Source organism: Helobdella robusta, assembly GCF_000326865.2.
Source record: "Helobdella robusta unplaced genomic scaffold HELROscaffold_48, whole genome shotgun sequence".
NCBI lineage: Eukaryota > Metazoa > Annelida > Clitellata > Rhynchobdellida > Glossiphoniidae > Helobdella > Helobdella robusta.
Genome location: NW_008705215.1, coordinates 657,984 through 681,434, shown reverse-complemented (window position 1 = coordinate 681,434; position 23,451 = coordinate 657,984). Strand labels below are relative to the sequence as shown.

The window sequence follows — 23,451 nt, the reverse complement described above, 5'->3', positions numbered from 1 at the left end:
TGTTCCGATTTTGGTTGTTATATTATTATTCAGTCGGGTGATAAATTTTATCCTGGGTTGATTCTAAATTGTATATAAAAAAAACTTTTTTGTTGTTTTATAGTCGCTTGTGCGGTTTGTGTTGAAAAACGCGTGAAGTGTGCGAGTTTTCTTGATAGATTGAAAAGATGAAATGCATTTAAAGGTTCTAAAAACGGCAAAAAATGATTCGTTAGTGCAGACGAATATTTAAACTTTCCGACGTTAAGATTCTGTTAGAACGCTGGGACATAATAAAAGTTGAAATTTCCTAGTTGTAAAAGTAACGACAGAAAACATTTGTACGCAGGCAAGATCTTTTCATTTTAACTTGTTTGTGGGGTGATAAGATGAACGCATAAATGGTATAAATCATTTTAAGAATAAATTAGATTATTTTTGTATGAATGCGGATTAAAAAGACAACCGAAAGATAAGTTCATACTGTTGAAACTAAGGAGACAAAGTTCAGTTTTATTTTCATTTGTTGAGTTCAACTTGTAATTTGATTTATGTTCAACTTGTAATTTGATTTATAATTTAATAGCATTTGGTCTTGAATAAGATTTATGAACTTATATAAAAAATTTCTCTTATTATAATCATTTTCTTTCATTATAATTTCTTTTTTTGTTTTGTATTACCTACGAACAGCTATTATAAATTTTTTTATAGATATCTTATAGAAAATTGTAGCAACAAATTATCGCCCTAGTACTCTTAAACATCTGTTCCATGTTAAATAATGGAAAGTATAATTCAAAAAAGTGTAGAAGATCATCTTTTAAGGAATAACATAATAGTAAAACAACAACATGGTTTTGATAAAAGCAAATCATGCACAACCAATCTACTTGAAACTCTTGATTTTATTTTCTATAATTTGGATAATTCTATTCCAGTGGATGCAGTCCTGCTTGATTTTGTCAAGGCATTTGATACTTTTCCACACAAAAGATTATTAGCTAAATTAAATGTTCATGGAATAAATGGATTAGTGTATAAATGGATTGACTCGTTTTTTAAAAACAGAAGACAAAGAATTTTTTAAGGTGAAACTATTTCTGACTGGGCTGAAGTTTTTAGTGGTGTTCCTCAAGGCTCTGTTATTGGTCCTCTACTCCTCATTCTCTACGTCAAAGACTTACCAACGAAACTGAAAAATATGACAAAACTCTTTGCAGATGATACCAAAATCATGAGAGCAATATCGTCAGATAACGATGTAGTCCAACTTCAATCTGATTTGAATGAGGCACTTAAACGCACGCAAGACTGGCTTCTACGGTTCAACATTGAAAAATGCACTGTTATGCACTACGGATCTGGTAATAAAAAATGTCCACTGTATACATAAATTGAATAATATTTCATGCTGAATTTGAATCCGAGAGAGATCTTGGAGTGATTTTCAAATAACATAAAATGGAAAAATCAAGTCATTACAGCATCAAACAAAGCAAAGCAAATGCATAGTCGAATAAAAATCATATGGGATATTTGATTATAAGTGGCTTTGTAATTTATACCTAACTTTTATTCGTCCACTCTTGGAATTTACAGTATCAGTTTAGTCCCTAGATCCAAAAGGTGATAGCGGGGTAATCTAAAGAGTTCAACACAGAACAACAAAGTTGATTCCATTTATAAGAAACTTAACTAACGAAAATCGTCATAAAAAATAGGATTGAAGGTGGAATGAAGAAAAAGAGGAGATTTGATTCAGTTGTTTAAAATCATGCATTATTTGGATAAAGTTGATTTAAATAATCGTTTTAGCATAGTCAAAACCAAAACGCGAGGTCACAGTTTGAAATATTTTAAAGAGTTAACAAGACATAGAGGCAGATAGAACTACTTATTCAATAGAGTCACAAATACTTGAAACACATTATCAAATGAACTTGTTGAGGCACAATCAATGAACAAATTTAAAGCAGGCATTGATTGTTGTATGAACAGCAATCAATCAACGAATCAGCTGTGCTAGCATGCCTGACAGCATGCTCTCTGGATAGCCTCAAGAACAGCATTACTGCTACTGCTACTGCTACTACTATATCTTATTTTTGTTAATCTGACTTTTTGCACTGGCTCTTCAACTTAAAAAATGGCCAAAAATTAATAAAAAAATTTTCAAAGTTGCTATTTTTTATTGAAAATAATAATAAAATCATGCAACTTAGAAAAACAAATAAATATCACATCAACAATTAATAACAAGTTAAAACTTTGTTCAGTTCAAATTCCTCGCTAGATCGGTGTTGTTTATCATTTATAAATTTGAAGTGAATATGTTGACGAGACGATAAAAAAATAGATAGCTCTAGATAAATATCTGCGATTTTTTGCAAATTTTCAATTCTGAATTTATAGGCATTTAAAAGTTGAAAAAGTTTGTTTAAATGTGTATTTAAACTTCCAACAAATAATGGAAACAAATGAGAAACAGAAACCTTCGTACGCTAAAGCATTCGAGGAATTTAGAAAACTTGGAAGTAATTGTTTGAACATTATTAAAAACTATTTTTTTTACTTTTAATTTATTTATTTAATTCCTTGAAAACAGTTATTATATTTGACAAATTATTTTTTCAAGTATACTTTATTTTATTGAAAGATTATAAATTTCCTAATTATTTCAACAAATTATAAGCTAATTTTAAAACTTTGAAAAGAATAACATGTTTTGTTCATGAAAATAAAGTTCAATAAATTAACTGATAAATAAGATGTCAACAAAATATACGCGGAGGTGTTTGATCAGGTGGACAAAAGTTATTTGGAGCATGTCAGACACGTCATATCGGTGGGCCCTGGTCCAGGAATCAATGACTTGACATTTTTGAAAAAGTATGTAATATAAATTTTTTTTCGATTTTTTTCTTGATTCTTCATCAGAAGTATCACAAACAAACACACATTAAATGTAACAAACCTGGATCAATGAGTGGTGATCTTTTTGCATTCAAGCTAAGTTACTGCAACAGCAGTGTCAGGCATACTAGCTAATTATTACGCAATGTGAAAAACGTTTACAAAAAATTTTTGGTCTCATTTTTGAATTTAGCATTTGCAATCGACATCGAAACACTTACGCATGTGTGTATTTATGTATTATTAATACGGTGCCATTATTTTTACGTTCATTGCATATTCAAGCTCATTTTATGAACATATAAATGTTAGTGCCCAAAATTGTTGCTCAACGGCGTTTTTTCTAACATCTTACAAATTTATATTTTATGCATCCGACACAATTGTATCACGTGCTTCAATATATAATTACAAAAAAATTTTTAGCACTCACTCCAACCGTTGGAGTGAGTGCTAAAGATGCTGCTCATTTTTAAAATGTTTAAAAAATCTGTATTTAGGTTGACCCCAAATTTGGTTCATTTCACTGCTATTGAAACAAACGATTCTTGTCTGAATGAATTAAAAGATAATGTCAAAAAGTTTCTTTCTAGCGATGTTGTTGTTGAGGTGCACCAAACTAAAGGTCAAGTTTGGGAAGGGCCTAAATCTAAAGCTGATCTGGTTCTCTTGTTTCAAGTTTTATACTTCTTTGATGAATCAGAAAGAATGGTCAGTATTAAAACTCTTTTTGATAATTTTTTAATAAGTTAGTATTACAAGAAATGATGTCGGATAACAACTGATTAACGTTAATTGTTGGCAATGAATGATTTAAACACATTAAACAGAAATTGTACAAAAAATGTTTCAATGAATGGTTGTCACCAGACGGGAAATTGTTCATTTTGCACAATAAAGACAAACACGAAAGTATTTTTTTTACAATTTTGATACTTCATTCACAACTTTATTAATATTAAGAATCCATCTTTTTTGAGCAACCTTGTAACAATCCCTAACATATTTAGTCCATTCGTGTTATGATACAATTGCAAAATATTTGATAATAAAAAATGAAACTTTTCTGAATAACAAAAGTATTCGTTGAAAACCGACTGCGAAAGAAAAAAAATCACAAAAGAATGGAGTTATTAGTATCAAAGAAATTGGAAGCATAAATTTGATTGATAATGTTAATAATTAAAATCAGTTGAAACCAAAAAACGTTAAAAACAGTATGCAGAAGAGCTGCATACAGTAGGAAACAGACAAACATAATGAACCAAGTTTGCTAAATGAAGAAATATTAACAGCAATGAGATAAATGATGCAAAGCAAAGCAGAAAGAAAAATAGACGTTATACCGGCTCTAGTGGAGAAAAAAACGACTTTGTCAAAATAATGCCAGAAAATACGTTGACTGAAGAGACAGAACACCAATTGGAAATATGAACCTGAATCCAAATTGATGAAAAACTTTCAGAACGTAATAGAATGGAGATAAAAAAAAAGCCTGAAGTGCCTTTCATCACCACTCTTTTTTTCAATATACATACTTAAATGAATTAATAAAAAAAAATCGAATAGAATGAAGTAAAAAATATAATAGTTAGATTTATGTTATTTCTGATTTTTGTAGATGACCCAACAATGGTTACGATGACTTAAAAAACTGCATAGCATCATGAATAGACTGGATAAAATGATGGAACAGTATGAAATGAAGTTAAAAGTCTACGGAAACCGATCGAACAAATCATAGAATTCTGCTACCCTGAAAGTGAGATTGCTGAAGATGACAGATATTTGATAAAAACAACAATAGCAAAAAAATATTTTGCAAAAAAATTCATGAAAATAGATGATCCAAAAAGCTGAAAAATGAATGATGAAAACTCTGGCTTGGAGTGTAACACCTAGAAGCTGAAAAATCAAACGATTAGAGGCATTCGAAATGTGGATTTGGAAACGGATGAAAAAAATCAGTTGGACTGAACATCACACAAATAAACGTTCTTTGGTTGATAAAAAAAATAAAAAATGATTCTCAGTACCATAAGAAAGGAAAAAAATTGGGTTGGTAATGGGCTGAAAGGGTAATCCTTGTTTAAAAGCATTATCAAAGTGTATATGGAAGAGAAAAGAAGAGGAAGACACAGGAAGACACTGTTGGATTTGATGGAATAAGAAAACATTACGTAAAGCTGAAACATGGGCCTTGGATAGACAAATAGAAACTATGGAATGCGGTACCTGTTTGCGAACCGAGAAAACAATGGAAGGAATGAATGACATTGTAAAGATATTAATGCATACCTGGTTTATTTTAAAAATACACTCAAATTATAATAAAGATTGTGATTGAGATTCTTAAAAAACAAGGTCGAAACATTACTTCCCCACTTCTTATACCATGTGCAACAACTTTCAGTTTCTCTTTTAAAAAATATATATTCTTTTAATTTATAATAACTTTATTTTAAGTCAGTTGAGCTAATTTTATTAAATTAATTTCTCATCAAATGAAATTTTTAAACCAAGTGTAATCTTAAATTGAACTTTGCTTTATTAAGCATACTGAAACAGAAACATGTTGAAACAGAAATTTTTAAATGTCAACATACTCATAAGCATCCATGTTTAATTTATTAGTTTGTTCAAATTTATCACTAAAAAAAGTTATGCACTGAAAACTTCACCTTAAATAAATTAACTGTTTTTACAATTCAACAGCTGTGAACACGTACTTCCTGAACGATATTTACAGAGAAACTGCGAAAAAACTTCAACTTGAATCGTTTAAGATCAAACAAGAACTCATCGAACTTGGGTACGTCATCGAAAAAGTTTACAACTTTGAATATTTTCAAGATTTGAAAGTTTTAAACGATTACGTGGTGGCTTTCATCATGATTAACGCTGAACCGCCTTATGAAAATGAAGAAATTGTGAGAAAAACTTTGAAGAAACTCATAAACGAAGGAAACAAAGGTTACAGCAGCGGGGATCTATTTAGTGTCATCAAAAACAATCAGTCTGCTTAAAAATAAAAATTTGATCGAGGAAATGTTCAAAATATTATTTATGTAAAAAGGGTAATGTTAACTTAAACAAAAAAACATCACTTTGTTTTTTGAATCGCATTGCTTGCAATGAAAAGGAACGATTATGCTTTGAATATAAACTTTGAAAATTGTCAACGAACATACTGAAAACTGCTTTAGTAGATATTAGCAAATGCAAAATACAAAGAGTTAGGACAATTTAGATGTAAAACAATAACTTTATTAAAATAATGTCGTGTGATTCAAATGCAAAAACCATTTATGACGGGTACAAATGCATACGTTTTTGTTGTTAAGAGATCTTAAACTTAAGATTTAAATATTTTTTCGGGTAGTAAAAAAAAATAAATAGTAGCAAAACCCTGTAAGAAAATATTCAGAAAAATAAATTTAGTTAAATTTTTTTCAATTCGCTTGAAGTAAAACAGTCCAACTTTATTAACTTTGTATTGCTGACAGAAGGGACAAATGAAAGTATTGTTAAACTATCAAAACAACAAATTTGTGTTAATAAGAGTCATACAAACAATTAAATGATTAATTGAAAATTTTAATTGTTTTGTTATAATAAAATGTTCATATTATGACACTGATTGAAAACAATGAATAAGTCGTTAAAGCTAGAGAAATATTAGCATTGAATAAATTTACGATCATAATTGCATCTGCAAAGGCATTAATTACCTAGCACATCATTAACAAGAATACAACTTAAAGAAAAATGACGCCCGATGGAGTCTAAAGTCTAACAGTTCCATTCCTACTGGTGATTTGTCCTATCAGAACGAAATGTTCTACAATGGTTTCCAATGAATTGTGGCTTATATTTTCGCATATGTAGGAACCGTCTGAGATCTGTTTGATGGGAATCTGTTTGATCCTTCCAGCGATTCCAGATCGCACGCAGAGGTAAAGGCTGTTCGGCTGTGGGCGATTGAAAGTTATTCATTTATTCAGGTATTTTTGTATATGCTGAAGTTAATGAAAGATAGTGATATTTTTAGATAAACTATGATTTGTGTTAAACGTTATTAAAAACTGAACAAAGATTTAATTATTTTTAAAATTTAACATTACATATTTTTAGATTAAAAACCTAAACACGAAATCATTTTTAAAAACGACCACGCAGACTGAAAACTGTAAATAAGTTTTAACAAAACCAAGTCCTATATGGACTTATGTTACTTATGGAGTAACATCTAAACAAACATGCAAACAAACAAGCAAACAAACAAACACAAAAAAACTGACCACACTTTTTGAGGCCCTAAAGAGGAATTGACCTGTGGGCAGTGATGCCATCAATATATGTGCTCCATTCTGGTCCAGATCAAATATCTTGTAGCCGTTTATATAGAGGCTATTTCTTGCGTTAGTAGCATTGGCATTTAGCTTGTTACTACCGCCATAGTTATTATTATTATTAAAATTATTGTTGTTATTATTATTAGTAGTAGTAGTATTAGTAGTAGTATTAGTAGTAGTAGTAATATTTGTAGTGGTAGTAGCATTGCTTCTATTGTTGTTATTGTTATTTCCAGCGTTATTTACCGTTGTTTTGTTAACATTATTTGAGTTAATTAAGTTGCCTTTGCTGCTGCTACTTACGCTGCTGCTATTTACGCTGCTGCCATAGTTAATTACGTTACCGTTAATGTATTCATTTTTAATATTTCGGCTGGTAGGAACGCCATCAGTTTTAATAAAAATATCAGTATCGCTGGCTCCTTTTCTAGCACCGGATGTGAGTTTATCGTCGTTGTTCTGATCAATTTTTTTATTACTACTATTGTTTCTTTTGAATTTTTCATATTCGATACTGTTGATGTAATCAACACTTTTAGGAATGTTCATGTCGTCAATTTCAGGATTGTTGACACAATCTCCATTCTTTCCACCTCCATCATTTTCATGTTCATTCTCATGTCCACCATCGTCGTCATCATCATCATCAGCACCGGATGTGAGTTTATCGTCGTTGTTCTGATCAAATTTTTTATTACTACTATTGTTTCTTTTGAATTTTTCATATTCGATACTGTTGATGTAATCAACACTTTTAGGAATGTTCATGTCGTCAATTTCAGGATTGTTGACATAATCTCCATTCTTTCCACCTCCATCATTTTCAAGTTCATTCTCATGTCCACCATCGTCGTCATCATCATCATCAGCACCATCATCATCATCGTCGTTACCATCATCCTCTTCTTCATCATCATCCTCATCGCTGTCATTATCATTATCATCATCATCATCATCATCATCATCATCATCATCATCATCATCATCATCATCATGGCCATTATCCCTATAGTTACTTAGAATGTTTTCATTATGACGATTCCTTGAATTACTATTTTGATTATTATTATTATTATTATTGTTATTATTATTATTATCATCATTAATATTATGTCTGACACAACGTTTAATGAGATTACTTTTATTTTGCCAGTTACAACTAAGGTTAGCTTCGATCTCATTTCTCGCAACGTTATTATTGCGGTCATCACTTGAAACTCTATCGTTGTCGTCATTATTGGTTAAGGTAGAAATATTTGAGCTCTTGTTGAGCATCTTGAAGTTAGGGCTATCAGTTTTATCAGCACTCTTGTTTCTTTTGTAATAACTATTTACGTTCCGGTAGTTACTGCTACAGTTATCACTACAACAACCACCAACACCAATAGCACTGTTACAATTGATACCACGATTACCATTATTTTTATCTTTATTACAGATTTCATTACAAATTGCCTTAGAATTGTTTCTATTACCGTTTCCATTGCCGATGTATGAACGTTGGTTGCAGAATTCGCCTTTGGAAGTTGATGTCATTTTGTTGCTGGGTCTGCCTGTGTTTTTGATGGTTTTTTCTACGCTGCTGTTGTTGTGAATAACAAAGCGATTGTTAGCAGATTGTGGAAAATTTATGTGCGTATTAGTGTTATTGTCATCGTTACAAATAACATGATCACGTTTTGAGCGTTTATCTACAGGAACAACTCCGCCATTTGAACTTAATGTCTTGTCTTCTTTATTAGCTAGTTTGTCTGAGGGAATTTTATAAGAATTTAAATTTGCATAGGGAGTATTTTTTGTCTCCTCGTGCTCTATTTCATTTTTGAAAAAAGTTGAGTGGTCTCTTATGTCGAATTCTTCCTGGCCACTGATGATAATATCATTTGGAAGAGGATTGAAATGTTTGTAATCCTGGCTGATGTTGTTGGTGTTGCTATCTTTATTGGATATGACGATATAGTTCACTTGCTTGTTGTCTTTTGTTTCTTCCTGCTGGAATGCTTCCAAGTCTTTACTGCCCACAATCATCTGGTACGACTTCGTTTTCTCTTTATTGACTAAAAGTTGTGAGCTTTTTTCGTTGAAGTTATTCTCCGATGGTCGGTTGCAACTGCAGTTGCACTTGCATTTCTTTCCCATTGTAACGATTATGCCTTTACAGCCTGAGGATTGAACAATTTTTAATGACATTTTTTAATAAACTTTCAATCATTTCCAGTTTGAATTGAGTTAGCGTGATCACGAAACAGTTTATGAGTATGGTGATCTTTAAAAACAACAATTTCAAATGAAATTAAATAATTACTCATTTGGATGTTTAACGTTCGTATACTATTTAAACTATTGATTTTTACGAACGAATTTTAAAAGTTCTTTTTTATTCAAGTAGATCACAAAATATTTCCTTACAATCGAACCACAATAATTGTAAAATAAATTCAATGAAATAGTCAAAATTCTTTGCAATTTAATGTGCAACTTTTGAATCAAAATTCTAAAAAAATTTTTGATCAGGCAGTTATTACCACCCACCTATTACATTTTACAAATTTTACTAAAAATACAACAACATATTTGCAAACAATTAGCAATCTCTTGATTGATTAAAAATTTCAAACGAGACGTCATATTTTAAAAAAAAATTAGGTGTACCTGTTTGCCTTGAGTTTGTACTAGTTGAATTAATTGTTTTTAAAACAGTCTGCTAGATTAAAACAAATATATTATTATTTTAAAATGTAAAAAATTCTGCCGAGCATTTTGATGAATCTTAAAATTTTATTTATAATTTTGATTGTGTGGGGTTTAATACGCAGGAACGAAATTACGATTGTCTGGCTGTGCTAGTTGTTTTCTATATACAACAACCTACTACGTATACTATGTACTGTATAGCTTCTTGTAATGCGCTCTGCTGTTCGTTTGATTAATTGAATTTCAACGTGCTTTTTTTTATTCAAATCTCAACAGTTTTTCGTGATATGAAGGGCTGTTCTTGTTGTATGAATAAAATTTCTTTCAGTTGTAGTTGTGTAAAATGATCAGTGAAATGATGAAAAGCTATGAAAAGAGAGGTCATGGAAATTTAAATTTTCAAGTTTTCAAATTTTAACGAAATGACTATAAACGCTTTTCGACAGCAGACAATATCGTAACAAGAAAACAACCAATCAAAGGTCATTAACAAATTGGTAAAAATAGTATTGATAAAAATGGAAACAAGACCAGTGATTATGACTTGAAGAAATACATTAGTTGTAACGAGCTATTTTGTTCCGGTTGGAGCTTGTCATCAAAATTTTATTAACACGCATCGAAATTTAATAATTCTTTCTTGAGTTTTTTGTACATTTTAAAAAATTAGCTTTGGCCAGATTTGTTCTTTGATATGCAAGAACTTTTGTGAGACAGTTTTTCGCTAAAGTTAAACAAATTTGTTGGAAGATTATATTTTAACGATAGGAATCAGTTGGCTCTTTTTCATTGACGTGAAAGTAGTGAAGTAAAACACTTCGTGCCAATACGATCGGCTCAGTCGTGCTTCACCAGTCCCGAGCCATTGAGCGATTATGGACAGGAGGTACTTTTCTTTTGATGCCGTTACCTCCATTTATTAAAACTACTCATAATATTTGGATAAAAACTTGTAATGATTTTTATGTTTTGATTTATTTGCTTTTATTATTTTATTTTTTGCACGTGTTTATGTGTCTATGTTAATTACTCTTACTTAATAGGTGGTAGTTATGAAATAGTTAATATCTAAAAAAAAGTTAATAAGTAGATATTATCTTTTCTAGTTACCGACTTTTGTCAAACGGGCAACATCTTCAAACGGTCGCAATGGCAGAAAAACATACGAGATCATTTATTACACCAAATAATAAAAATAAATTAAAAATAAATTTTATTCAAATGAAAACATTTTTATTAAATTATATATATATCAAAAACCAATAATATCATTTAACGCTAAAACCAAACATTAATATTGTATGGATTGCTCTCAATTTTTTTACATTTGACAGAAACAAACTATCTCAACTAACAGACCGACGCAACAAAATAAATTCTTTTATTCAAATTTGCAATGAAATAAAGTAATATGTTCCTAACACATCTTAGTTGTTAAATTAATTAGAAAAGCAAACAAAACGTAACAATTTAACAACACATCTTAGTTGTTAAATTAATTAGAAAAGCAAACAAAACGTACGAAATAAAATAAATTAGCTAGAACAAAGCAAGATTCCTACCAAAAATTCAAGTTCAATTAATATCGCTATTCAATATAATCATTTAAAGTGTTACCAACACCTAATTTTTGCAATAAAACGCAGTATGAAACCATCATAATCTCACAATGATTAGCACATTAATTAGAAAAACTCCATTAGAATCCGAGCCATCTGTCTTCTCTATAAACTTTTTAATTACGAGGCGCTACATGGAACAACATTTGAACCGTCGATTAAACACATAAAGAGTAAAAAATAATCAAATTACGTTATCAGTCACACACCAGATAACAAATTTTACAGAAACACCAATATATTTATAAACATACCAAACATTTCTGCAGTACTTTATATTTTTAATTATGCCTATAGTTAGTGACAACATATGGGTGAGAATTTGTCGATCTGCTATTGGTACACCACCTCTCACCACAAATATCTAACATCGATTTAAACTTAGCAAAATTAGCCCACTCTAAAACATTAATTTAGTGCATTTATTATCTCCAGCGTTACAATCGTCGGTCTCAACAATGACGTAATCTTCTTCTTCATCTTCTTCTCATTTTTCACCATCAATTGTTTCGTCATCATCGTCGTCGGTGTTATTATTATTATTATTATTGTCAATAATTACAAAGTCTTCGTTATAACTATCTTTTTTGCTGGTTTGGCCATCATCATCATTGTTATTATTATTATTATTATTGCCAATAATAACAAATTCTTCATTGTTCATCGTCCTTGCAAGTAGCTAAATCAAGATAATTGAAAAGAAGGTCTGCATTATATGAACTTGAATCCTAACCAACATATCTGGGTGGTGTTCACGAAATTTTTGTACATTAGTTCTGACTTGTCATTGATGAGGTTTTTGACCAACAAATCTGTGAAAAGAAACCATGCTTTTTCATCGTCCTTGCAAGTAGCAAAATCAAGATAATTGAAAAGAAGGTCTGCATTATATGAACTTGAATCCTAACCAACATATCTGGGTGGTGTTCACGAAATTTTTGTACATTAGTTCTGACTTGTCATTGATGAGGTTCTTGACCAACAAATCTGTGAAAAGAAACCATGCTTTTTCATCGTCCTTGCAAGTAGCAAAATCAAGATAATTGAAAAGAAGGTCTGCGTTATATGAATTGGAATCTTCTGTGTCAACATCTGAGAGTACTAAATTTAGCACCAACTCTTCACAAACTCTTTTCAAAGCATTCTTTGGTGGAAAAATATCTGTATGTTTTTTTATAAAAATGATATAAAAACTGACAACTGTTAGGATTATTAGGCTGTTTGTTTGAATAATTTTTGAGGACTGTTTCAGCTGCTAAAATGTAATCTTTGTCTATAGTATTATAGCCTGATGTTCTAATATTTCTACGTGCTTGTCAATAAAGCAGTCCCACACACCATCATGCCATTTGCAGTTTTCAAATGAGATGAGAGCCTTCTTGGCTTGGTTGTTCAGCATTTGAACAAAATCAGATTTTTTTTCATCTTCCATGCTGGACAAGCTGATCTTGTCTATTTCAAGTCTCGTTAACAACCATTTAACATACAAAGATAAGCCAACATTGAAAATACTTAGTAATAAATGTTGCTTTTCATTAGTCTTTGTTATCATGTCTTCATTTTATACTGGTTTCATCGCTATCATCTCACCGTTATTGTTATTATTGTCAATGATAACAAAGTCTTCATCACTGAATTCATTATCATTATCTTTTATGCTGGTTATCATCATCATCGTTATAATTCTGCTGTGACTGGTACTTCTGATGTAGCAAAGTGTTTCATATTTGGACAGGATGGTTATTTTCTGGGCGTTGTTTTCCCTTTCTGGCTCATAGAATCCAGTCAGTCGGGCTGGGTGTGAACCCACACCGATTGAAGTTATCGAGAAACAAATCGGTACGTGTAGTGGGTACACTGTTGCCAGCCGTTTCGTTTCGCGTTATATAGCAGAAAGCTGAATGAATGAATGAGGTCTGAGAATATTTTCATATTCGTTGCAATATATCTTTCGTCGTCGGTGTAATTTCATCATCGTTATTATTATTGTTGTCAATGATTACAGTCATCATCACATGGTTGTCTCATGACCACACAAAGCTGCTCTTACCACGTCGCTATTGGTAAAATCTGTAGGACGGAGGATAACTCATTCTGATATTCTAAGGAGATCTAAAGAAAAAGCCAGAAATTTTTGTCGACAATGAAGCAGCGATTCGTTTAACACACAATCCAGAACTTCACAGAAGAACAAAGCATATCCACATTAGACATTTCTTTGTCAGAGAAAAGGTTGCAGAAGAAGTTTCAGTTGAACGAGTTGCGACAGAACTTCAAGTTGCTGATGCTCTGACAAAACAAATGATATACATTTATTTTCTTTGGACCAAATGTTCTTTTCTTTGTATGTAACTTCATTTTTCATTTTTTCTGTTGTTCCGGTGGATAATAAACAAGTCAAGAACGTTGCTATGTTTATTTCTCTTCTTTTAATTAATTAAATGATCTACGTGACAAGAAATTTAAAAATATGAACCAACAAGAACGTTATTTGAACATCGTCTACATCATTATCATTTTCATTTTTGCTGGTTTCACCACCATCATCATCGTTTTTATTATTATTATTATCATTATAAAATCCATTATCACTCTTGTTATCGTTATTTTCATCGTCGTCATCATTTTGGTTATCATCATTATTGCTGTTGTTGTTGTCTTTGTCGTTTTTAACTAACACAGATAAATTATCACCAACATCGTTATCACAGTCCTCAACATCATCATATACGTTGTAATCATCATCATCATATCCATTCTCCTTTCCTCGATTTCAATATTTTTATTGTTAGCAAAGAACATAAGCATATTCTCAAGAAAAAATATAGCCATAGGGCAAGGCTTAGCCCCACCACTGACATCCCCATCAACCTCACCACCGTGGCAGCCTGATGTCGTCAATGACGTTACTTGCTTGTTGATTTTTAAGAATTTGGCTTTTTTTGCAAGTATATAGTTGCCATGAGACTGAACTTAGCCACAAACTTAGCCACTTGCGAAGTTCAGAGCGGATCTCAAGACCCATCTGTTTTCAAAATTCATTGAGGAGCGCTGTTGAACATCGCGGAAATAGCGCTTTATAAGCTAATTGATTGATTGATTGATTGATTGATTGATTGACAATGACCGACCTATATAATTTTATAAGCTATCTTCGATGCCAACTATACGCACGTTAAAAAGCCAATTATACACACATTAAAAAAGAGATAAACGTAAAAGAGAGAGGGTACAGCAAGCCTGCATGCATATGCGATATATGTTATATTATGTTATATGATATATGCTGTTTAAATAGCAGCTGACATGTATGCATGTTATTATAAGCTTATATGCTATATCATGTTATATGTTGTTAAGTGGCAGCTAACAGGTATGCATATATACATGTATATATAATTATATAGTTATATAGTTATATATCGATGCTATAAAAATATATAATACTGTAGTTGTGTGTATTTGATAATCCTATTAATTTCTATTATTTATTAGTAAATTTTGTGTGGTGTAAATATTAGATAATAATTATTATTTTTCTGCTGTATTAGTAGAAAAACATACACAATGAACACACAATGCATTTTTTTAAATCAATAACGATTAAAAAAAAACTTTTGCCTTTTCTTGATGATCCTACTCTTCTCCTTCTTGTTACTTCGTTAGTCTTATCTAGGATTGATTATTGTAACTCGCTCTACTATGGCCTACCTGACTCTATACTCTATCCTTTAAGTAAAGCTTTTAACTCTGCTGCTCGTCTAGTTGCTCGTGCCCCTTTCTTTTCTCATATATCTCCATATTTTGTTCTCTTGCACTGGCTACCTATAAAATATAGAATAATTTTTTAAATTTGCACGTTCATGTATAAGTTTCAATCTAAATTATTTCCTAAGTATTTATCAGATATATTAATTGAACCTAAACGCCCCGGTTTACGATCGTCTTCTTCTCGCTTTTTCTTAACTCGTGTTAAACAGTCTTTTGCTAAATCTGCTTTTGCTTTTTCTGGTCTTTTTCTCTGGAACTCTCTACCTACTTCTCTGACTACTTCTCCATCACTTGCAAAGTTCAGAGCGGATCTCAAGACCCATCTGTTTTCAAAATTCATTGAGGAGCGCTGTTGAACATCGCGGAAATAGAGCTTTATAAGCTAATTGATTGATTGATTGATTGGTAGTTAACAGTTATAGAAACTCAATTCTATTTGTTAATCATTAGCAATAAATAAATAATTTGAAAAATTTATATCAACTACATATACTTGAAATTAGGAATGCACCGACGTTTGGTCCCGGTTAAAATCCGCCGAATTTAAGCGTCTATCAACATTTAAAAATGTTATAAATAGAAAATTTTTTTATTGAATTCAATTAATTTTACGTCAATAAGTTAAAGGCTAAGCATATATGACACATAATAACAACATCACTAATTATGAGGTGAGCTGGACAATTTTCTTTATGTTCTAATTTTCTAACATGGGTTATGCATAAATTATGAGCTGATCTTTGTGTAAAAGAACTTGTGCACGTGTATATACTATATAATTGTATATAATGGAGCATATAGCTACATATTATTTATATATATAGACATAAGCGCGTAATTTAAGAACATAGTATGTTAAAGGTTAGGCTAGGCATACATGACACATAATTACAACATCACTAATTGTAAGGTGAGCTGGACAATTTTCTGTGCTATAACATGGGTTATGCATAAGTTATAAGCTGATCTTTGATAACAGAATTTGGCATATCACACAACTTATTTATATATTTGAATTAATTAACTATTTGCTTGGTGTTATTTTTTGATGTTCAACATAACCGTAAATTTGAGTATTTTTTTAACGTATGTAAAATGGTAACTAAAATCCGGTTTAAATTTAGTGTGTTTAAGCGTCTCTCTGGTTACTATTTTAATAAAATGACAACAACACAATTTCACTTGTACAATTTTAATAGGAATGACGTCACTGGTTGCCCATTTCATTGCATATTGCAAATACGTCGGAATTTCCATCGTGTTAAATCCTTTCAAAACAGCCTCAATAAGTGCCATAGAAAAATCGGTTACAACATTCGAATACAAAGGCCATTCTTTCAATTTTTTTGAGACGTGGTGCTTATAGTCAACAAGTACTTGACTTATGTGATCCACGTCGTGCCTACATGTTACAAAGTCGATCATTGGAATTATTCTATTATCTACTGAAATAACACCAGTGTAATAAAAAATTTTCTTCTGCTATGAGCTGGTCCTTCTTATCACCGATCCTGTCGAATCAAATTACAACACTGGCAATATGTTCTTTTTTTTGGTTCGTTTAGCAACTTCAACCAGTTTGTATGGATATAAAACGATGCATAACGGTTCACTAACATGTGGCTGATATATTGTTAGAAAGGTAATTTAATTATATTACATCAGCGGTAGAAATGAAGTGTGTTTGTTTTTCGTGTTTTGAACACCCTGGAAGGCTGTTTTTTTCAGTGGCTGATATATTGTTAGAAAGGTAATTTAATTCTACATCAGCGGTAGAAATCTTTCTTGATGCGGCAATTATGAATAGTGAAAAAAATATTTTTGTGATTTGATGCACAATGAAATGTGTTAGTTTTTCGGGTTTTGAACACCCTGGAAGGCTTTTTTTTTATTTTTTTTAGTGGCTAATATATTGTTAGAAAGGTATTTTAATTCTACATCAGTGGTAGAAATCTTGTTTTGAGGCCGCAATTATGAATGGTGAAAAATAAAATTTTTGTGATTTGATGCACAATGAAGTGTGTTTGTTTTTCGTGTTTTGAACACCCTGGAAGGCTGTTTTTTTCAGTGGCTGATATATTGTTAGAAAGGTAATTTAATTCTACATCAGCGGTAGAAATCTTTCTTGATGCGGCAATTATGAATAGTGAAAAAAATATTTTTGTGATTTGATGCACGATGAAATGTGTTAGTTTTTCGGGTTTTGAACACCCTGGAAGGCTTTTTTTTTATTTTTTTTAGTGGCTAATATATTGTTAGAAAGGTATTTTAATTCTACATCAGTGGTAGAAATCTTGTTTTGAGGCCGCAATTATGAATGGTGAAAAATAAAATTTTTGTGATTTGATGCACAATGAAGTGTGTTTGTTTTTCGTGTTTTGAACACCCTGGAAGGCTGTTTTTTTCAGTGGCTGATATATTGTTAGAAAGGTAATTTAATTCTACATCAGCGGTAGAAATCTTTCTAGATGCGGCAATTATGAATAGTGAAAAAAATATTTTTGTGATTTGATGCACAATGAAATGTGTTAGTTTTTCGGGTTTTGAACACCCTGGAAGGCTTTTTTTTTATTTTTTTTAGTGGCTAATATATTGTTAGAAAGGTATTTTAATTCTACATCAGTGGTAGAAATCTTTTTTTGAGGCCGCAATTATGAATGGTGAAAAAAAATATTTTTGTGATTTGATGCACAATGAACTGTGTTTGTTTTTCGGGTTTTGAACACCCTGGAAGGCTGTTTTTTTTAGTGGCTGATATATTGTTAGAAAGGTAATTTAATTCTACATAAGTGGTAGAAATCTTTTTTTGAGGCCGCAATTAATAATATTTTTAATCGATTTTTATGTTCAACTTACTGTCAATTTTTGTATGTTGTTCAATACATCATACAATCATTGTTCATACATGCGTTACTTAAATATACAGAATACATACTTTTCATACATTTCAATCAGTTAAGGATTTATATATCTATACAATTATTGGTAACATATATGAACATCTGCTGTGCATTCAGCAGATGGTCCTCTCTTTTTTCACGATCTCTCCGCGCACATATAGGTCGGTCATTGTGGCTGGTGGCTAAGTTCAGAATCATATAGTTGCCTGCTTGTCATGCTTCAGATTCCCTGGCTTCCTCTTACAGTTGTAGCAGTAAGGCATTTTTTGCTGAAGAAATTTTTCAAAAATTCTTTTTAAACATTTTGATGTGTTTCGCTCTTTTGAATAGAGATGGAGCTTTTGTAGTCTCCGATTTGGTTTTTGCCGTGGCAGCCCCCATCGTAATTATCACCATTTTCATGCCCAACTTTATTTGTACAGTTGTCATTCTTACTGAAGCAGTAATAATAATCATCATCAAATACGTCGTATTCATCAACGTAATCACCATTATAATCATTATCGTAACCGTCGTAGTAATGGCCAACATCGTCTTAGCAATCAACTCCATATCCATTCTCCTCAACTTCATCATCATACTTTTCATTGTTCTGACCGCAACTTGCGATTACGGCTTCTGTGGCTGCTTCTTTTGTTGCTGTTATTGTTATTTCATCTGTGACTGGTACTTTCAGATACAGCAAAAAGTAGTTATTAGTAGGCAGGACGGTTATTTTCTGGGCGTTGTTTTCCCCTTCTGACTCAGAGACGTAGCACTCATAAAATCCAGCCGGGAATGGGTAAGATCCCACACCGATTGGAGTCATCGAGAAACGAATTGGAACGTGTGGTGGCTTCACTGTTGCCAGCCGTTTCGGTCTGGTTCGCGTTATATAGCGGAAAGCTGAATGAATGAATAAAATGAGGTCTGTGATTATTTTCATATTCGTTGAAATAAATCTTTCAAATATGAAACAGCAAATATATCTAGAACAATTCTGAATGAAACACGCGACAAACATTGTAATTAAACAACAAAATCACCAATCGTTCGGTCAGTTACTAAAATTTAATTTTTAACATTAAATGATTTGTAAAGAAAGCATTAATTAATTTGTAATTCGTTTATACATTTTCATTCAATCAACATTCCTTCAAATATTGATGCATTAATTTATTCATTTCGTTTCATTATTTGGAAAATTTAATTTTCAACAAACAGTAAACGTAAAGAGTCCATTAAATCGTTAATTCGTACATCCATCCATTAATCAATTCATTCATATAAAATTTATTAACTCAATAATTAATTTATTAAATCAAATCATTCAATTCCTACCTTTTTTACCTCATTCTAGGAAAGCTTTAACACGCTCGACGCAATTCAGAAAGAAAGACTCCTACGATCGGATGGCTTATATATATATTAACCGTCAGCCAAGTTTCTTTGTCTACTGCGTGCTGGTCATAAAAACAGCCACAACAACAATAAAAATTCAACTGTGGACAATGATAACATGTGAATGATATACATTTCTATACGTAATATGCATATTGAACTCATATGCACAAGGGTATTATAATGTATTTTATATACATTTCATATATGACACACATTTATCTATATAAATTTTCATGTATGATACACATATATCTACATACATTTCATATATGATACACATATATCTATATAAATTTTCATATATGACACACATGTATCAATATACATTTCATATATGATACACATACATCTACATACATTTCATATAGGATACACATATATCTATATACATTTCATATGTGATACGCATACTTCTTTATACATTTCATATATGATACACACACATATATTTATATATATATCTATATAAATTTCATATATGATACACATATTTCTATATACATTTTTATATATTATACAAATGTGTCTATATTATACATCAGGTTATACATTAAATACATGAAAGACGATGTAGCTCTTATGTATTTGTATACAATTTCATTCGTTTCATCATATATGCACTGTATACATATGTACATTGCATTAAGACGGTCAGGAATGCACTTATTGGTGAAAATCATAGCACGTTCGGGGCGTTTAACTTCCAATTTAATATAAATATCCCACATTTTTATTATATATAATTATATGTCTTATTAAAAAATATCGTTGCTTTTTTCTTTTATACTCTTGATTGCGGTAGACATGTCTAAAAGAGGTCGTGATGGTTCATCGGGTGGTAAGTTCAGAATCACGTTTGCTCTTCCCGTTGGAGCTGTTATCAATTGTGCGGATAATACGGGGGCCAAAAATTTATACATCATCTCTGTTCATGGCATTAAAGGTAGATTGAATAGATTGCCTGCAGCTGGCAGTGGTGATATGGTTATGGCAACAGTAAAAAAAGGCAAACCAGAACTTAGGAAAAGGTAATGCCGGCTGTATATAAATAAATATATATATATATATATATAATAAATATAATATATAAATATAATAGATAAACGTAGGCTCACACGTACACACACACAAACACACGCACGCACAAACACACGCACACACACAAACACAAAAATTTGTTGCTGTGTCTATTATTATTATTCCAAAGACGAGTTGTGCGTTAATTCAGAATGTAGTACTAGGCCTCCGTTAGATAGGTGGTGCTTGAGTCACCTGGATAATGTAGTAATAGTCATAGTAATATAGGTTTGATGTTCACAACCATCAATTTCACGTTTATATTGATAGGCGGTTGTTTTTAGAAGAGGGTTATAGCTGGTTGTTGTGCTATTTTTGATGATGAGATTTTCTGTTTTGGGGTTTTATCATTATATTTTATTATATTGTTATAAATACAGCGCTCCATAATTATGACAATAATTATCTATGGTACGCCGTATTTTAAAATTTCTATGCATTGCAAAAGAAAGCTGTATAAATAGGACGACCTACATACGAGGCGAAAACACGTGTTTACAGAAAGTTACTAAGTGTGGCAAGTACGAGTTGAAGTGCGTGTGTTTTACAAATTGAGTTCGTTCGTTTACAAGTGTGCGATTATAAAACAATTCATTCTGTAATTACTGGTTGATATTGCGGCTACTTTAATAAATTCGTATTGGACAATTTATCGTTCGAGTTGATTCTTTATCGGATATACGAACCCTACGGTTGTCGGTTGTAAACAACCCCAGCGAATTTATAACAAAATGTTAGCAGTTTGATTTATTGGTTGAGGGTAGTGGGTGGTTTTACATTTTTCTTTATATTATTCATTATGGTTTTATCAATTTTAAATTTGTTGTTCATGTACAATATTATACAAAACAATACAATTGTCTTTAAATGGAATGCTTTTTGGGAGTGGTTGTCGTTGATTTGATTGTTACTGTTGTTTTGTTGTGGCCGTTGTTATTATTTTTATTTAGCTTACATTAATAAGCGAGTCTATCCTCTTTACACCCATTGTTGACCAGCATCTGAGAGCTACACTGGTTCAGATGAAATACAATAACACTTCTTTTATATCTATCTACGCACTTGTTATAGCTTTTCAGACTTGAGTTTGCAATAGTTCTTTTCATTCACACACACGAGTGTCGAATTTACCGTTTTTTATTTGGACGTTAATATCGAGGTAGTTAAGGATGCTGTTGTCTACGTCCTCTAATGTAAAGTTAAGTAATGAGTTATATGTGAGGGAGCTCTTGATATTGATGATGTTGTGTTCACTTTCTGCTAAAATAAAATTTAGACTATATACCGGCAGCAGAATGGGTGGTGTAGAATTTTTGTCGTGGTGGTTTTCGACGACGCCATCGTGAAGGTTGCCGCAGCGTTCCTTCCTACCGCTTCTTTCGTCGACACGCTCGTCGTCGCCGTTGTCCTCGTTGCGACGGCAATCGTCGGCACGGTAGGGTCGGTGTCGGCCATCAGCGCCGTAACGATCGTACATGCCACCGGCCACTCGATACCGCACACCCACGCTTCCTTCACGCGGGCGGCCGCTTCCCTGATCGGGACCCGCAGGTCTACAATATCTTCTACAGACCTCAGAGTCGAAATACACGGGCCGGGCAAAAGAAATGTTTCGCCCTTCTTGCCGGACGTACTGACCAAACTTTCCGCACGCTCGCAAGTCTTCTCTCAAGCATTGGGTCATTTCTTTATTATTATTGTGTTTATTAAAACGGAAACAGAATTAACCTTTATTATCAATTATATTCGACAACGATCAATTAAAATAACTAATTCAATAACCAAATCATAAAATAATCCAATAACCTAGAATAACCAACAGTTCATAATAATCTACAACCGTCAACCGTTCTAACGTCAACTCCGCACAAGAACAACAGAACGAAGAAAAGGGGGCCTTAATTCATTTGTGCCGATTATTTATAGACTTGCACGGCGCTCTCTCATAGGTAAGCGCTCGTACTTAGGGCTAGTATCCGACCCACGTGACCATGTAAAATTTCCATTACATCAGATTTTACAGTGACATAGATGCTTTGTCCTTTAGTTTAATACTTTTTTTTTACACAACCGAGATAAAAATACACAAAACCCTCTAATGAAAAGCCCATTGCTGCTCTATCTACCTGCTTGCCATTTGGGTCGTAAAATGGACATTCCTATGTAAAAATCTACAGTTGTTGTTTTTTTTTATAACAAAATTGTGTTTTTCATGTCAAAAAATATGAAAAACTGCAAAAAGTGGAACTGGAAGGAAAACCTGTAAATGAGCTAAAAAATAGAAAATGGGAATTTTAAGGAACGTTGTCATAACAGGGAATTTGGGAGGAAATCGGTAAGGAGAAAAAAATAAAAGGGAATTGGTAAAATGTTTCAATTTCCGCTCACTTAATGCTAACGATTCTATTTAAATGTACAAACATACAATGAAGAAAAATTACGTCAAATAAAACTATTTATGATGAAAAGTTTAATTAATAGTTGTGATACAAATAAGCGTTTGTTAACTGCATAGAAATTTACGCTACTTAATTAAAGTAGAAATTATTTCTCGTAAACGTCCAATGATTACACATTTTTGTGGATAATCAAAAAGTGTCATAAGAATGAAAAATAGTAATAGGGCAATATAACATTGAATCAGGCTATCTACGATTTGTATAAAAAATTCTGAAAAACTGAAAACACGACGATTTTTTGTGATTTATGAGAAATGAGAAGATAATTAAAACAGTGGCGAATCCAAAATCTTGCGCG

At 31.8% G+C, this 23,451-nt stretch overlaps 7 protein-coding genes across 7 annotated transcripts; 2 read left to right on the top strand and 5 right to left on the bottom strand.

Moving 5' to 3' along the window:
- Positions 1-2,449: 2,449 nt before the first annotated feature.
- On the top strand, positions 2,450-5,921 carry HELRODRAFT_178496 (hypothetical protein; the record flags this gene model as incomplete). Its single annotated transcript, XM_009026587.1, has 5 exons — positions 2,450-2,516; positions 2,751-2,871; positions 3,396-3,606; positions 3,726-3,807; positions 5,611-5,921. The coding sequence occupies 5 exons, from the start codon at positions 2,450-2,452 to the stop codon at positions 5,919-5,921; spliced, it is 792 nt and encodes a 263-aa protein (XP_009024835.1).
- Positions 5,922-6,299: 378 nt separating this feature from the next.
- HELRODRAFT_193351 (hypothetical protein) lies at positions 6,300-9,440 on the bottom strand (the record flags this gene model as incomplete). Its single annotated transcript, XM_009026586.1, has 2 exons — positions 6,300-6,866; positions 7,197-9,440. The coding sequence occupies 2 exons, from the start codon at positions 9,438-9,440 to the stop codon at positions 6,681-6,683; spliced, it is 2,430 nt and encodes an 809-aa protein (XP_009024834.1). The 3' UTR covers positions 6,300-6,680.
- Positions 9,441-12,449: 3,009 nt separating this feature from the next.
- HELRODRAFT_178494 (hypothetical protein) lies at positions 12,450-12,995 on the bottom strand (the record flags this gene model as incomplete). Its single annotated transcript, XM_009026585.1, has 2 exons — positions 12,450-12,724; positions 12,902-12,995. The coding sequence occupies 2 exons, from the start codon at positions 12,993-12,995 to the stop codon at positions 12,450-12,452; spliced, it is 369 nt and encodes a 122-aa protein (XP_009024833.1).
- Positions 12,996-15,307: 2,312 nt separating this feature from the next.
- HELRODRAFT_178493 (hypothetical protein) lies at positions 15,308-16,759 on the bottom strand (the record flags this gene model as incomplete). The annotated part of the gene is made up of 3 exons (XM_009026584.1): positions 15,308-15,388; positions 15,603-15,716; positions 16,517-16,759. The coding sequence occupies 3 exons, from the start codon at positions 16,757-16,759 to the stop codon at positions 15,308-15,310; spliced, it is 438 nt and encodes a 145-aa protein (XP_009024832.1).
- Positions 16,760-18,769: 2,010 nt separating this feature from the next.
- HELRODRAFT_178492 (hypothetical protein) lies at positions 18,770-20,008 on the bottom strand (the record flags this gene model as incomplete). Its single annotated transcript, XM_009026583.1, has 2 exons — positions 18,770-19,119; positions 19,975-20,008. 2 exons carry the CDS (start codon positions 20,006-20,008, stop codon positions 18,770-18,772), a joined length of 384 nt encoding a protein of 127 aa, XP_009024831.1.
- Positions 20,009-20,421: 413 nt separating this feature from the next.
- On the top strand, positions 20,422-20,649 carry HELRODRAFT_85890 (hypothetical protein; the record flags this gene model as incomplete). Its single annotated transcript, XM_009026529.1, has 1 exon — positions 20,422-20,649. The coding sequence occupies one exon, from the start codon at positions 20,422-20,424 to the stop codon at positions 20,647-20,649; it is 228 nt and encodes a 75-aa protein (XP_009024777.1).
- Positions 20,650-21,796: 1,147 nt separating this feature from the next.
- HELRODRAFT_178490 (hypothetical protein) lies at positions 21,797-22,378 on the bottom strand (the record flags this gene model as incomplete). The annotated part of the gene is made up of 1 exon (XM_009026582.1): positions 21,797-22,378. The coding sequence occupies one exon, from the start codon at positions 22,376-22,378 to the stop codon at positions 21,797-21,799; it is 582 nt and encodes a 193-aa protein (XP_009024830.1).
- Between the last annotated feature and the right edge of the window lie 1,073 nt (positions 22,379-23,451).